The sequence below is a fragment of the Amblyraja radiata genome, chromosome 9, assembly GCF_010909765.2.
Source record: "Amblyraja radiata isolate CabotCenter1 chromosome 9, sAmbRad1.1.pri, whole genome shotgun sequence".
In the NCBI taxonomy this organism is placed as follows: Eukaryota; Metazoa; Chordata; class Chondrichthyes; order Rajiformes; family Rajidae; genus Amblyraja; species Amblyraja radiata.
In genome coordinates this window covers 18,361,098-18,374,090 of record NC_045964.1, presented here as the reverse complement: position 1 = coordinate 18,374,090, position 12,993 = coordinate 18,361,098, and the positions used below count along the sequence as shown (strand labels likewise).

The 12,993-nt window shown below is 46.4% G+C and overlaps 1 protein-coding gene across 1 annotated transcript in view; it reads left to right on the top strand.

The window, feature by feature from the left end:
* The window catches only part of LOC116976835 (C-type lectin domain family 18 member A-like), a 50,428-nt gene extending 37,790 nt beyond the window's left edge, over positions 1–12,638 (top strand). Inside the window, exons 7-12 of the mRNA XM_033026806.1 lie at positions 94–186; positions 3,434–3,540; positions 3,671–3,800; positions 5,017–5,113; positions 7,636–7,727; positions 10,754–12,638. Coding sequence (XP_032882697.1) covers positions 94–186; positions 3,434–3,540; positions 3,671–3,800; positions 5,017–5,113; positions 7,636–7,727; positions 10,754–10,782 — 548 coding nt within the window. The 3' untranslated portion in view covers positions 10,783–12,638. The remainder of the gene's footprint in view (positions 1–93; positions 187–3,433; positions 3,541–3,670; positions 3,801–5,016; positions 5,114–7,635; positions 7,728–10,753) is intronic.
* Positions 12,639–12,993: the final 355 nt, after the last annotated feature.

Genomic DNA, 12,993 nt, shown 5'->3' with positions numbered 1-12,993 from the left:
TAGCCAACATTTCGGGGCTGCTCCATATGTGAGTGGGAACAGATTGAAGTGTTATTGGTCTATCACACTCTGGTGGTTGTCCTTTTCTCCCAGTCAGGTGCAGCCTGCAGTGTATTTACGGCAAGTACAGGGATGAGGAGTGCTCCTGTATCTGTGACGTGGGATACGGTGGCGTGCTGTGTGGAGGTGAGTGCCAACTTGTTCACATCAAGCTGCAGATTGAAACGAGAGCGGTGACCACAGAGTGATCTGTGGCGATGGACACCTCCCAGGCAACAAGTGTCCATGGACAGGTTATAGAATCATAGTGAGGAAATACAGTGTGGAAACAGGCCCTTTGGCCCAACTTGCCCACACCGGCCAACATCTCCCAGCTACACTAGTCCCACCTCGCTGCATTTGGTTCGTATGCCTCCAAACCTACCCAATCCATGTACCTGTCTAACTGTTTCTTAAACGTCGGGATAGTCCCTGCCTCAACTACCTCCTCTGGCAGCTTGTTCCATACACCCACCACCCTTTGTGTGAAAACCTCAGATTCCTATTAAACCTTTTCCCCTTCACCTTAAACCTATGTCCTCTGGTCCTCGATTTCCCCACTCTGGGCAAGAAACTCGGTGCATCGACCTGATCTATTCCTCCCATGATTTTGTACACCTCTATAAGATCAATGTAACCTCTATAAGACCTCTATAAGTTGTGGTTGGCACATCTCAGATGGGGCTGGAGAGAAGGAAGTGACGAGCCTGTGATGGACAGGGCTATGTTTACCACTCACTGCAGATTCAGGTGATCAAGGGCAGAGCTGTTGCCATACCATGACGCAATGCATCCTGTCAGAGTATTTATATAGACACCCTATATAAAATGCACAGTTAATTTTTCTATAATCTGGATATGTATATGTACAATATTTACTCAATTGGGAAAATATTCCTGTCAACTGGTTTATTCCCGTCTCGGACTGGAGGAGTGAAGGTACAGGAGTCTTTATCGGCGCCAGAAACGTGGCAAGTCTTGTGTACTGCCTTGGTGAGGTCTGCTGTATGATTTTACTGGGTTGTATGCAAAACAAAGCATTTCACTGTACCAAAGTATCATTGAACTGAATCATTGACTCTGCTAGGAGAGCATCAACAATCCTCAGGCTCCATCCAGTGGCTGTCGAGGTTACAGCTCCTGATGTGAATACTTTGTAGGACTGCAGTTAAATCATTAAATGGTTTTCTGTCTGCCTTCTGTATTCTGCTGCATGGGCTGGGCACGCATATTGCAAAATGCTTCAGGTGGTTAAATCTGGGAGATATATCATTAAGCAATTGAATGAAAGTTTTGCACTAAGGCACAATAATAACATCGTAAAATGGTCCGGTGATGACGCATCCAAAGGCTGTTCATGGAAGTGTTACCAATCAGAGTTTGACACAAGCCCTGTAAAGAGATTTTAGAACAATGGAGCAAAAGCAAAGTCAAAGTGTTTAGGGGGTAGTTTAGTTTAGTTTAGTTTAGTTTAGAGATACAGGCTCACTGACCAGCAATCCCTTCATTACAACACCACTCTACACACACTAGGGACAATTTACAATTTAACCAAGTCAATTAACCTACAAACCTGTACGTCTTTATAGTGCGGGAGGAAACCGGAATCCCAGAGAAAGACCACATGGGCCAATAGACAATAGGTGCAGGAGCAGGAGAGCCAGCAATGCCACTCAATGTGATCATGGCTGATCATTCACAATCATTACCCCGTTCCTGCCTTCTCCCCATATCCCCTGACTCCGCTATTTTTAAGAGCCCTATCTAGCTCTCTCTTGAAAGCATCCAGAGAACCTGCCTCCACTGCAGAGAATTCCACAGGGTCACGCGGAGAACGTACAAACTCCGTACAGACAGCACCCGTAGTCAGGATTGAACCCGGGTCCCTGGCGCTGTAAGGCAGCAACTCTACTGCTGTGTCACCATGTCGGTAATTGGACAAAGTGTGCGTTCTTAAATGAGAGGGAGTGAGGAGAGCTGAGAAGCAGTGGAGGCCAATTCACTGAATGTTTTCAAGAGAGAGTTAGATTTAGCTCTAGGGGCTAACAGAATCAATGGATATGGGGGGGGGAAAGCAGGCACGTGATGATCAGCCATGATCATATTGAATGGCGGTGTTGGCTTGAAGGGCCGCATGGTCTACTCCCAAACCTATTTTCTATGTTCCATGTTTCAATGAGAACCCAGAAGACAGAAGGTACAGCCATCATTGATAGAGTAATTGACAATGGGGATCCATTGGAGGCCTTTCAACATCTACAGTGTTCAGAGAGCTTGTTCAAGGATGGTTCTTTGAGAGAACCGCAGATCAGAGTATGAGCGAAACTCAAAGATAGACACAAAATGCTGGAGTAACTCAGCGGGACAGGCAGCATCTCTGGAGAGAAAGGATGGGTGACGTTTCTGGTCAAGACCCTTCTTCAGACTTCACACCTGAGCTAAACTCTTTTGAGCATGAGAAGGAAAACGACAATGGAGTTGAGGGAAAGGTTACTTGAACCCAGGGAACTTGGTTTATCATTGAAGTATTTCAAAATGGAGTATCCAAGCAATAGCCAAAAAAAGCACACTGATGCCTCCATTTCCTCAGGATACTGGGGAAATTCGGCCCACCTCCAACAGCTCTTGCAAACGTCTACAGATGCATCGTAGAAAGTATACTGAAGATAGGCACAGAATGCTGGAGTAACTCAATGGGTCAGGCAGCATCTCTGGAGAAAAGTAATAGGTGGTGTTTCGGGACGAGACCCTTCGTCACACTGTTGGATAGCACAGCTTGGTTTGGGAACAGCTCTGCCCGAGATAGCAAGGATGTAGTCAGTCCATCACACAGACCAGACTCCCCTCCACGGACTCCATCTCCATTTCACGCTGCCTCGAGAAAGCAATCAACATAATCGTGGACCTATCCCACCCAGTCATTCCTCCTTCTCCCCGTTACTGTTGGGCAGAAGATACAGAAGCTTGAAAGCATGTACCACCAGACTCCGGAGCAGTTTCTTGCCCCCTGTTATCAGATTTCTAAATGGTCCTTCAATAACCTAAGTTACAGACTTAAGTCTCCAACCGTTCTCATACAGACGTTGGACTTTTTCTTTGGAGCGGTTGTGTTACAAGGTTGAAAAAAACTATATTCTGCACTGTGATATCTTTCTCTGTGCTCTACCTAATGTACTCACTTGCATTTCCTGGGGTCTCTTTTCGTACACGTGTTTGATTTAATTGTATTCATGTACAGCAGATATTGGATTGCATGCAGACAAAAGCTTTTCACTACCTGGGTACATGTGACAATAATAAACCGAAACCTAAATCTGTTACATTCCCATTCTCCTCCCATCCCCTCCATCCCACATTTCACCAAATTAATTTGTGTCTGGCATTCCTTTCCCAGAAAAGCTGGAATTTCCATTCCACACCTGTGATATCCTGATCGATGGCGACTGCTTCATGGTCTCTCCCGAAGCAGATACATACTACGGAGCCAAGAGTAAATGTCAGGTAACAGCCCGATCAAAATCAAAACAATATCCTGCTATGCACCATGATTTTGTATTTAGTTGTGTGATTTGTGCACTGGGCTGTTTGGAAATCTCTCCTGGTCGATTGTTATTCTTGTGTTTGTGCCCAGGAGCGTGGTGGGATTTTAGCACAAGTGAAAAACCAGAAGGTGCAGGATATCCTGGCCTTTTACCTCGGCCAGCTGGAGAACACCAACGAGGTTACCAACCCTGACTTTGAAACACGCAACTTCTGGATTGGTGAGCTGCTGCACCCCAGTCACCTCCACAACACTGTGTACTTTCATGGTGTTACTCAGACCGATTGTGATAGAGGGAAGAAAGCTAGAACAGAGGAGCAGTTGAGGGGGTGAACAGGTGTATACAAGTGAGGGAGGGTGGTGATCGGCAGATGGGTGGAGTAAGTGGCCAAGGCTAGAGGTGACAAAAGTTTTTTGCTCAGGTGAACCATCTATTGGGACAGTCCTGTTTGTGGGCCTTGGGTTGGTGGTAGAGCCGGCAGTGTGGGGCTGGGACAGCCTCAGATCGGAGATGTCCTGATGAAGTGAGATGTGTGGTGGGCCGTGGGACAAGGGCCCTGGTATTGGTTGGTAGGATGGAGGTCCAGGGGCCAGTGTGGATTGAATCCAGGACACCAGAGGGTTCTGTCCCTCAGAAGTGCTGGTAGCCCAAAGAATTTGCAAACCAGAAATATGGCTGTTGGGCAATATGGTAAAATATAAACACAGGCCGACCAAGGGCAAGATGTAGTTAAACCAAGGCGTTTACATCCAGCAGCAGGTACCATCTCAACCCTCCCCCCCCCCCCCGTCACTCCATCCAACATTACAAATCATCAAAGTCATAGGTTTAAGATGTGGGGGGTGATAGGAACCTGAGGGGTAACCGTTTTCTACACAGAGGATGGTGGGTGTATGGAACCAGCTACCAGAGGAGGTAATTGAGGCAGGTATATTGCAACATTTAAGAAACATTTAGACAGGTACTTGAATAGGGTAGGTTTAGAGGGATATGGGCCAAACACAGGCAGGTGGGACTAGTGCAGATGGCACACGTGGGTTGGCATGGGCAAGTTGGGCCGAAGGGCCTGTTTCCGTTCTCTGTGACTCTGTAGTTGTTATCCATAGCGTGAAGAAGCTGGGTTGACAACAGCATTGATGCAATCATTTAACACAGGGTGCTTGGGGGGGGGGGGGGGGTGGTGGAGTGATTGGAGATGCAGTCAGTGACACAGGGTGATGGGGGAGAGGGGTTTCTGAGGGACAGTGTAAGGGAGCTGGTGCAACACCAAGGGAGATGCAGTTAGTGACACGTGGTAGTACGAGAGTGGGGTTACTAGGAGAGAGATGGAGAGTGGGGTTACTAGGAGAGAGATGGAGAGTGGGGTTACTAGGAGAGAGATGGATAAAGATGGTGATTGATTTACTGCAATAATTTGATCATATGCTATTTTCAGGCTTGACGTATAAAACATTGAAAGACTCGTTCCGTTGGGACACGGGAGAGACTCCCTCCTTTTACAGCTTTGCATTTGGGCAGCCGGATAATCAAGGGTGAGTTTGGCAGCAATCCCCAGATGATCACCTGTGTAGGAAGGAACCAAAGACGGGCACAAAATGCTGGAGTAACTCAGTGGGACAGACGGCATCTCTTCATATGAAAGTCCTGCCACCCCAGGAATCAGTCTGGTGAACCTTCTCTGTACTCCCTCTATGGCAAGAATTTGCCCATTCACCCAGCCTAGCCAAGTCATCTTGCAGCCTCCTAGCATCCTCCTCACAGCTCCTACTCCTACTCTTTGCTTCCTGTCTGCCAGCCAGCCAGTTCTCTATCCACATCAATACCCTTAGCCACAGTAGTTGCAGTTTGAGACTGGGGAAGGAATGGGTGACGTTTTGGGTCGAGACCCTTCTTCAGATGATCGCTCCCTGTTCTGTTGAGTGAGCTGCTGTGAGAACTCATTGTCCTGCACATGTGTTAGTGAGAGTGAACGTTGCAATTGTACTGGAGATAATGGACCGCCCGCGGGATAGTTGGGAATTTGTTGCGTTCAGGGTGCAAGTAACTCAAGTTTTATTTTTTTTTTAGAAAGCAACGTGTCCATTAGGGTTTGAAACTATAATTTGCAGATGCAGTAACCATGCATCATGCAAACAATATCAAGATAGGTCTGGTTTACAGTGGAGTTACAGTAATGTGAGACACCCTGTTACAAAGTTTTTACTGCGCCTATAGACGTACTTTGTACAAACGAACCAGAGACACTGTGCAAAATATTAACTCTAAAGGAACAAAGCCAATAGTAGATATTTATTGATTGGATCTTCTTCTTCTTGTCGAGTCCACACACAAGATTAGAAGTTGTTCAGCCAGAGCTGAACACACTTCTCGGCATCTGCACAATGGTGTCTGTCTTGCGCTTCTTGTGCGTCTTGTGCGTGGTGGTGGAAAGATTGGTTGAAACAGGGCCGCGACGTGAACGCTCTTTCCTTGGCCCCATTGATTGGATAAAACAAGCATATGCGGTAATTACAGCAGTTGGGTTGTACAATGAATAGTACCAGTGAGTTAACTACTCAGCATTGGAAGAGTGTCCTGGTACACAGTATGTACAGTAATTGAACAGTGTCACTGTGCACAGTATTTGCAATAATAGAACTGGATCCCTATGGGCACGGTATTTACTGGCTTAGAAGTGGGTCCCTGTGAACTGTATTTACAATATCAGAACTAGCTGCAATGCACAGTATTTACAGTATTACAGAGTCCTGTGCACAGTGTTTCTATGGTCAATTGTGCTTCTATTGTCCCCTGCTGTGAAGTGCAAATGCACCGTGAAATTCTTCTTACAGACAGCCCACTAGAGTATTGCCATAGCCAAGCATATCCCCGATCTGCAAGTGTACAGAAATAGTCTACTGATCCCGTGTGCAAGAGGCGCCATGTTTTGGTGCCATTTTCAAAATACAGTCCATGCTCTAGGTATTATGAGTGGTTCCCGTTCCAGGCGAGCCCCAATCTTCTGCGGGTCTCCAGCCATTGCCTTCCTTGGACGTGTGGATCGACCAGCGAACTGACGTCCGTCTCCTCGCCTATCCACCCTTGTTCCCCAGGAACGCACAGTATTAGAACCGAGTCCTGTGCAGTTTACAGTACTGCAGTTCATTAGTCATAGCAGCAGAAGTAGGCCATTCGGCCCAGTGAGTCTACTCCGCCATTCAATCATGGCTGATCTATCTCTCCCTCTCAACCCCACTCTCCTGCCTTCTTCCCACAATCGTTGACACCCACGAGAGGTCATACGAGGCTGAAGAAGGGTCCCGATCTGAAACGTCATCTCCAGGGATGCTGCCTGACCCGCTGAGCCACCCCACCATTTTGTGTCTTTCCTTGGTAAACCAGCATTTCCTTATTTCTACACGGTGAAACCTTTGCTCATCATCTGCATTTGTATGTATGATAATTCACCGTTCTACAAAAGATAAAAGCTGCTTAGCATTAACTAGCAGCTGTTTCTTTATGCACGGTATTTGCAGTAATGGCACAGTGTCCCCTACATAACAATATTTACAATAATGTCTCAAGCATTGGGTAAATGCTCTTGATAGTAATGGAATCGCCTCTTAATCACTATTGACAATGTAAGTGGTGCTGCTGAGTGGTGTTTATAGTAAGAACCATGATCAGGATTTACAATATATATTCCTGCATTTTAATTACAATAATATCTCTTTGAAGTCTTAACATTCGTGCTTCCTTGCACAGTATTTACCGTAATATTCCTGTATTTTTTTAATTTTAGCATTCCTGAATATAGTATTTGCAACAGTGATGCTACAATATTCTCAGTGATCGAATATTATTCCAGACAGACAATGTATTTGTCCACAACATAATGCTTACAGTGATGTGCTGGTACTCATTGTTTACAGTAATGGGGCCGTTCACCAAAGTGTTTAAATCGTGAACATGTTGCAGGATTGCCTCGAAACTCGGTGTGTTCAGTGAGGCAGCTGGGCGTGTAATCTAATGCATTCCTTTAGTTAATCATCAAACCTCTTGTTTGTCTGGGCAGGTTTGGAAACTGCGTTGAGTTGCAAGTCTCCAGCGCCTTTAATTGGAATGACCAGCGCTGCAAGACTCGCAACCGATACATCTGCCAATTCCGTGAGTACTACCTCCTGACAGGTTCATGCGCTGTTGACGTGGGCTTTACACTTGAGAGATACGGCGTGGAATCAAGCCCGTTGGCCCACCGAGTCCACGCCGACCAGCGATCGACGCGACTCGTACACTAGCATTCTCCTACTACTAGCAATTATTTTACAATTTTACCAAAGCCAATTAATCTGCATGGTGTTTAAGAAGGAACTGCAGATGCTGGAAAATCGAAGGTAGACAAAAATGCTGTAGAAACTCAGCGGGAGCAGCAGCATCTGTGGAGCAAGGAAATAGGCAACGTTTCGGGCCGAAACGTTGCCTCTTTCCTTCGCTCCATAGATGCTGCTGCACCCGCTGAGTTTAACCTGCATGGTGTAGTGTGGCCATAATTTTCCCCCTTGATAGTTGCCTTTCTTGGTTTATTTCTCATCCCATATTAATTCATCCTTGTATAATTAAAGAGAGTTTTAAAGGTGGAAGATTAACAGCAGCTTTACGAGTGTGGATCCTTTATTGTCGGGGGAATCTGCCCTTCCAACTCCAAGCAGCCGTTCCCCCCCCCCCTCCCCCTCCATGCTACTTTCTAGCCTCGGGCTACACAAATTTGCAACTTTTCAACGCTGTCTCACACCTACTTTTGTATCTGGCCTTTGTTCCAACCATCCGTCTGTCAAACCTCCCCCCCCTCATCAGTGTGCACCTATGACCCAGCATGCTTTGTCCTGATTCGCCCCTCGTCCAGCTTTCTTCTCTTCTCCCCCCCCCCCCCCCCCTACAATCAGTCTGAGGAACGGTCTCGACCCAAAACGTCACCTTTCCATCATGTTCTCCAGAGATGCTGCCTGACCCGCTGAGTTACTCCAACACTTTGAGATCCTTGTCCATAAACCAATACCAGTCCCCACCTATGGCTAATCAATGAGCATATTCATAATTACATGAGTCACATAATGCTGGATGCCATACTGTAGCATTAGAGTGGTTCAGCTGGTGGAGTTGCTGCCTCACAGCAACAGTTCAAATCACTCAGGTGCTGTTTGTGTGGACTTTGCGTATTCTCCCTGTCATCGTGGGTTTCCTCCCAGTGCTCTGATTTGCTCCCACATCCCAAAGATGTGCGGGTTTGTAGGTTAAATGGCTTCTGTAAATTGCCCGAGTGTGTCGGGAGTGGATGAGAAAGTGGGATAACAAAGAACTAGGGTGAACTGGTGATCGATGGTCGGCATAGACTCAGTGGACTGAAAGCCCTGATTCCAAGCTGTTTCCCTAAACTAAACGTAAGGTTTAGGTTTAAAGAGATGTGGGGAAATGCAGGGGTGGCATAGTGGCGCAATGGTACAGTTGCTGCCTTCCAGGGCCAGAGACCCTGGTTCAATCCTGACTGCAGGAGCTTGTACGTTATCCATGTGACTGTGTGGGCTTTATCTGGGTGCTCTGGGTTCCTCCCACATTCCAAAGACTTGCAGGTTTGTAGGTTAATTGGCTTTGCTAAAAATTGTAAATTGTCCCTGGTGTTTAGGATAGAGCAAGTGTACGGGGTGATTGCCGGTTGCCCTGGACTCGGAGGGCCGAAGGGCCTGTTTCGGGCTGTATCTCTCAAGTCTTAACGGTGGGACTAGTGTAGATGGGCAAGTTGGGCCGAGATGGTTGATTCCATGCTCTGACTAAACTAAATTCATGAATCTAGTTGGAGACACCAGTTCAGTGTCAATTTTGGCTAATTCGGTATCACTCCTGCTAATGTCTGACAGACCAACTTGGGTGTTGATTGCTCTACCTGAGGCTTGGGTTAAATAGACCGACTGAGGCTCCCAGTGGCAATGGAGCTGCCTTTTTTTAATTTTTCTTTTCTTTAACAAAAATAAATTTAATGGATTATTGCAATAACATTTACGATACAAAACAATACCAAAACATAATACAAAGTCACCCAATGATCTAAACAAATATTCTTAAATGTTACATTCCTAAACAACGATATTACAATCCTTGTCAAGGATGCGTTCCACCCCCTCGCAGTGCCCAGCCATCCCGGAGATCCCCCAGGGTGCCCGTGGACAGTGCTTCCTCCCTCTCTAGTACCACCCGGGCACAGACGTAACCCCAGAAAAGGGGGACCTGCCTTCTCTTTTTTTACCAAAAAATAATTGTTATCAACTATTTACAAAAATGATATTTACTATACAAAAAATAACAAACAAAACCATCACCATGGTACAAAATCACCCAATTATCTAAACTATTATTCTTATATACTATTCTTATATAATGAAATATACTATTATGCAACTATATTACAATCCTTGTCAAGGATGCATTCCACCCTCCACGGTGCCCAGCGGTCCTGGAAATCCCCTGCAGCGCCCGTGGACAGTGAGTGGTGAGGCTGCCCCTGTCTACTGAGCAGAGTGTAAGATATCTCACGGCATCCAGTGAGCTCCTGCTGAGTCCAGATGGGTTTCCCCTGCAACCTGTTTCTCTTGCGGTTCACAGACTCACCAGCCGCCTGCCTGCCACTTTTGCGGGCTAGAAGAGTACATGGAGTGAGGCTGCAGCCCCTGGTCCAATATCTAAAGGGGCTGCTCCTTCTGGCTGCATTTCTCACCCACCATCCTCATCTTTGGACACCCTGTGCGTAGGGGAGAGGGTAGGGCCGAAGATATCCTGCTTGGATTGCTCCTGGGCCTGGCCAAGCTGGCCATCCGTGATTCATGGCGCCAGGCAGAAGAGGGCTCTGCCCGAGCCGGCTGCCTGCCCCTTTTCCAGGATTACATCCGTGCCCGGGTGGGGTTAGAGAGGGACTATGCGCTGTCCACGGGCACCTGGGGGGATTTCCGGGACCGCTGGGCACCGCACGGGGTTGAATGTATCCTCAATAAGGATTGTAATATAGTTGTATAGTAGTTTATTTAGTATATTTGTGTGTCTTGTATTATAGTGGTGGGCTTCTGTTTTGTTTTATTGCATTGCAAATATTTTTAATAATTGAATACATTTTTTGACTATAACCAGTGAATCGCTTGTGCTTCCAGGCGAGGAGCACGTCGCGCGCTGGGAATGAAGGAACAAGTCTGTTGTGTTTCCACGGGGGAGAAGCGAGGCCTCCCACACTTTGTTCCCGAGCTCCGGTATTCACTGCAGTAGTTTAGCCACTGGGATCATAGGTATGGACTCGCGCTGAAAGTCAGGTTCACTTTACGGTTGATTATTGTTCCAGCCCTCCCGAAATTGAGCAGGTGGCGTCCTCTGGATTGTAAACCCTGTTGTGAATGTACAAAAGGGTGTTGTTGCTGAGGAAAGGAAAATTATTTAGGCAGGTCCTGGAGTTTAGTGGGAGGAAGCAAGGTTGTTGCAGTGTGGAGTGGAGTGATCCCCCTCATATTGTTGAAGCCAATAACCATTAGAATTGGCAATACCTCCCCACTGAGCACTGGGCTATGGGTCAGTGTGTGCAGTTTACACACGGCTACCTACTGGTTTCAGTCATGCTTGGTTGCTCAGACACTCCCACAGGGAGAGCAGGGGCTGAATCTGCCGCGTTGGTTAGATGGATTGGGTCTCACCATCTGCCTTCACTTACCTTGTTGCTTTTTCTTGCTGAGAGTCCAAATTTTTGTGTTGGGTGAACAGAAGGGTGGCGGGGAGCATTAGGATCACATTCAAAGGTGCATTGCCTCTCCTTTCTCCAACCCCCCCCCCCCCCATCTCTCCCCCCCTACCCCGCAGCTGTATAGAAATCGAAAACAAAAAATGCAGATGCTGGAAATCTGAAAAAAAATAAAAAAATGTAAACGCTGGTATTGTCTGTCGGGTCAGGAAGTGTCCCTCACCACAGTTGCTGCCTGACCCGCTGAATATTCCTAGCTATATTTTAAGCTCCACTGGTGTGGAGGCATTGTTGTTGCACCTTATAGTTAGAGCTGTGGGTTCCTCTGCTGTATGTGAGGTAGTTTAAAGGGCAGGCGTACTCACATTGAGAAGACTGTACCAAACCACTGCCCAATAAACGAGTGAACATTGTGTCAAATAAAATGTTGTCGTTACAGCAGGCCTCTTTAATGGTCAAAAGATGTAAAATTCTTACTAAAATAACTCATTTGATGTTGCAAACAGTGTTGTGCAGAGATTCACAGCATCGCAGCTGTTTCCGTCTCCACTGAAAGCTGAACTGACTTTGTCCAACATGTGATGATCTGCTTTGCAAGGAACAGAAAACTGCCCGCCCGGATTAATAAGCCATCATATTTCCTGATCATCTTCAGTCCCTTCCCTACCTCCCCACGTGTTGTTTGTCTCCAGAATTGCACTGGATTGTCTCTCAAGCCCATCAGCCCATGGTCTCGGCATAATGATTCATTGAAAACCTCAGCCTTGTGCGACCTGCTGCGTTATTTCTCCGATAGAATTATGGAATGTTTGCAACACATAATGAGATCATTTAGCCCTAGTGTCTGTTCTGGTATTCAGACCACCCAACCTAATCTCATCTTCCAGCATCCGATCCACATCCAGAAAAAACTATGCTCTGTTGAAATGTATTGACGGCTTCTGGCGTCTGCTGTCCTTAGAGGCAGTGAGTTTCAGTCTCATATTGACACTATTTCTCCTCTAATTACTTTTTTTTCTCCCAAGGGTAAGAAAAATAGGTCCTTCAGATTTACTCCGTTTAGATCCCTGACATCCGGTATTTTCCCATTGCTAACATTTCCCAGCCCTGGTAACACCTTTGTAAATCTTCTCTCCGCCCTCAGTTCTTCCGCCCTCCGCATTCTCTCCACCACCATTCTTTCATGTAATGTGGTGACTGAAACTGCATGTCGTATTTGAGCTATGACTTGACAAGTGTTTGTACAGTTCTAGAATAACCACCTTTCTCTTATATTCTGTGTCTTACCTAATAAAGGAAAGTTTCCCTTATACCTTCTTAACCATCTAGTCGATTTAAAGAATCCATGAATGCACACTACAAGGTCTCTCCATTGCCCAAACAAAGCAATAATCTACAATTTATCATAAATTACCATTACACTCCCCACAAGCAAGCTTCACACTTCATAAGGTCATAAGTGATAGGAGCAAATTAGGCCATTCGGCCCATCATCTACTCCGCCATTCAATTATGGCTGGTCTATCTCTCCCTCCTAACCCATTCTCCCTCCTCCCCATAACCTCTGACACCTGTACTAATCGAGTATCTATGTCTGCCTTAAAAATATCCACTGGCTTGGCCTCCACAGCCTTCTGTGACAAAGAATTCCACAGATTCACCACC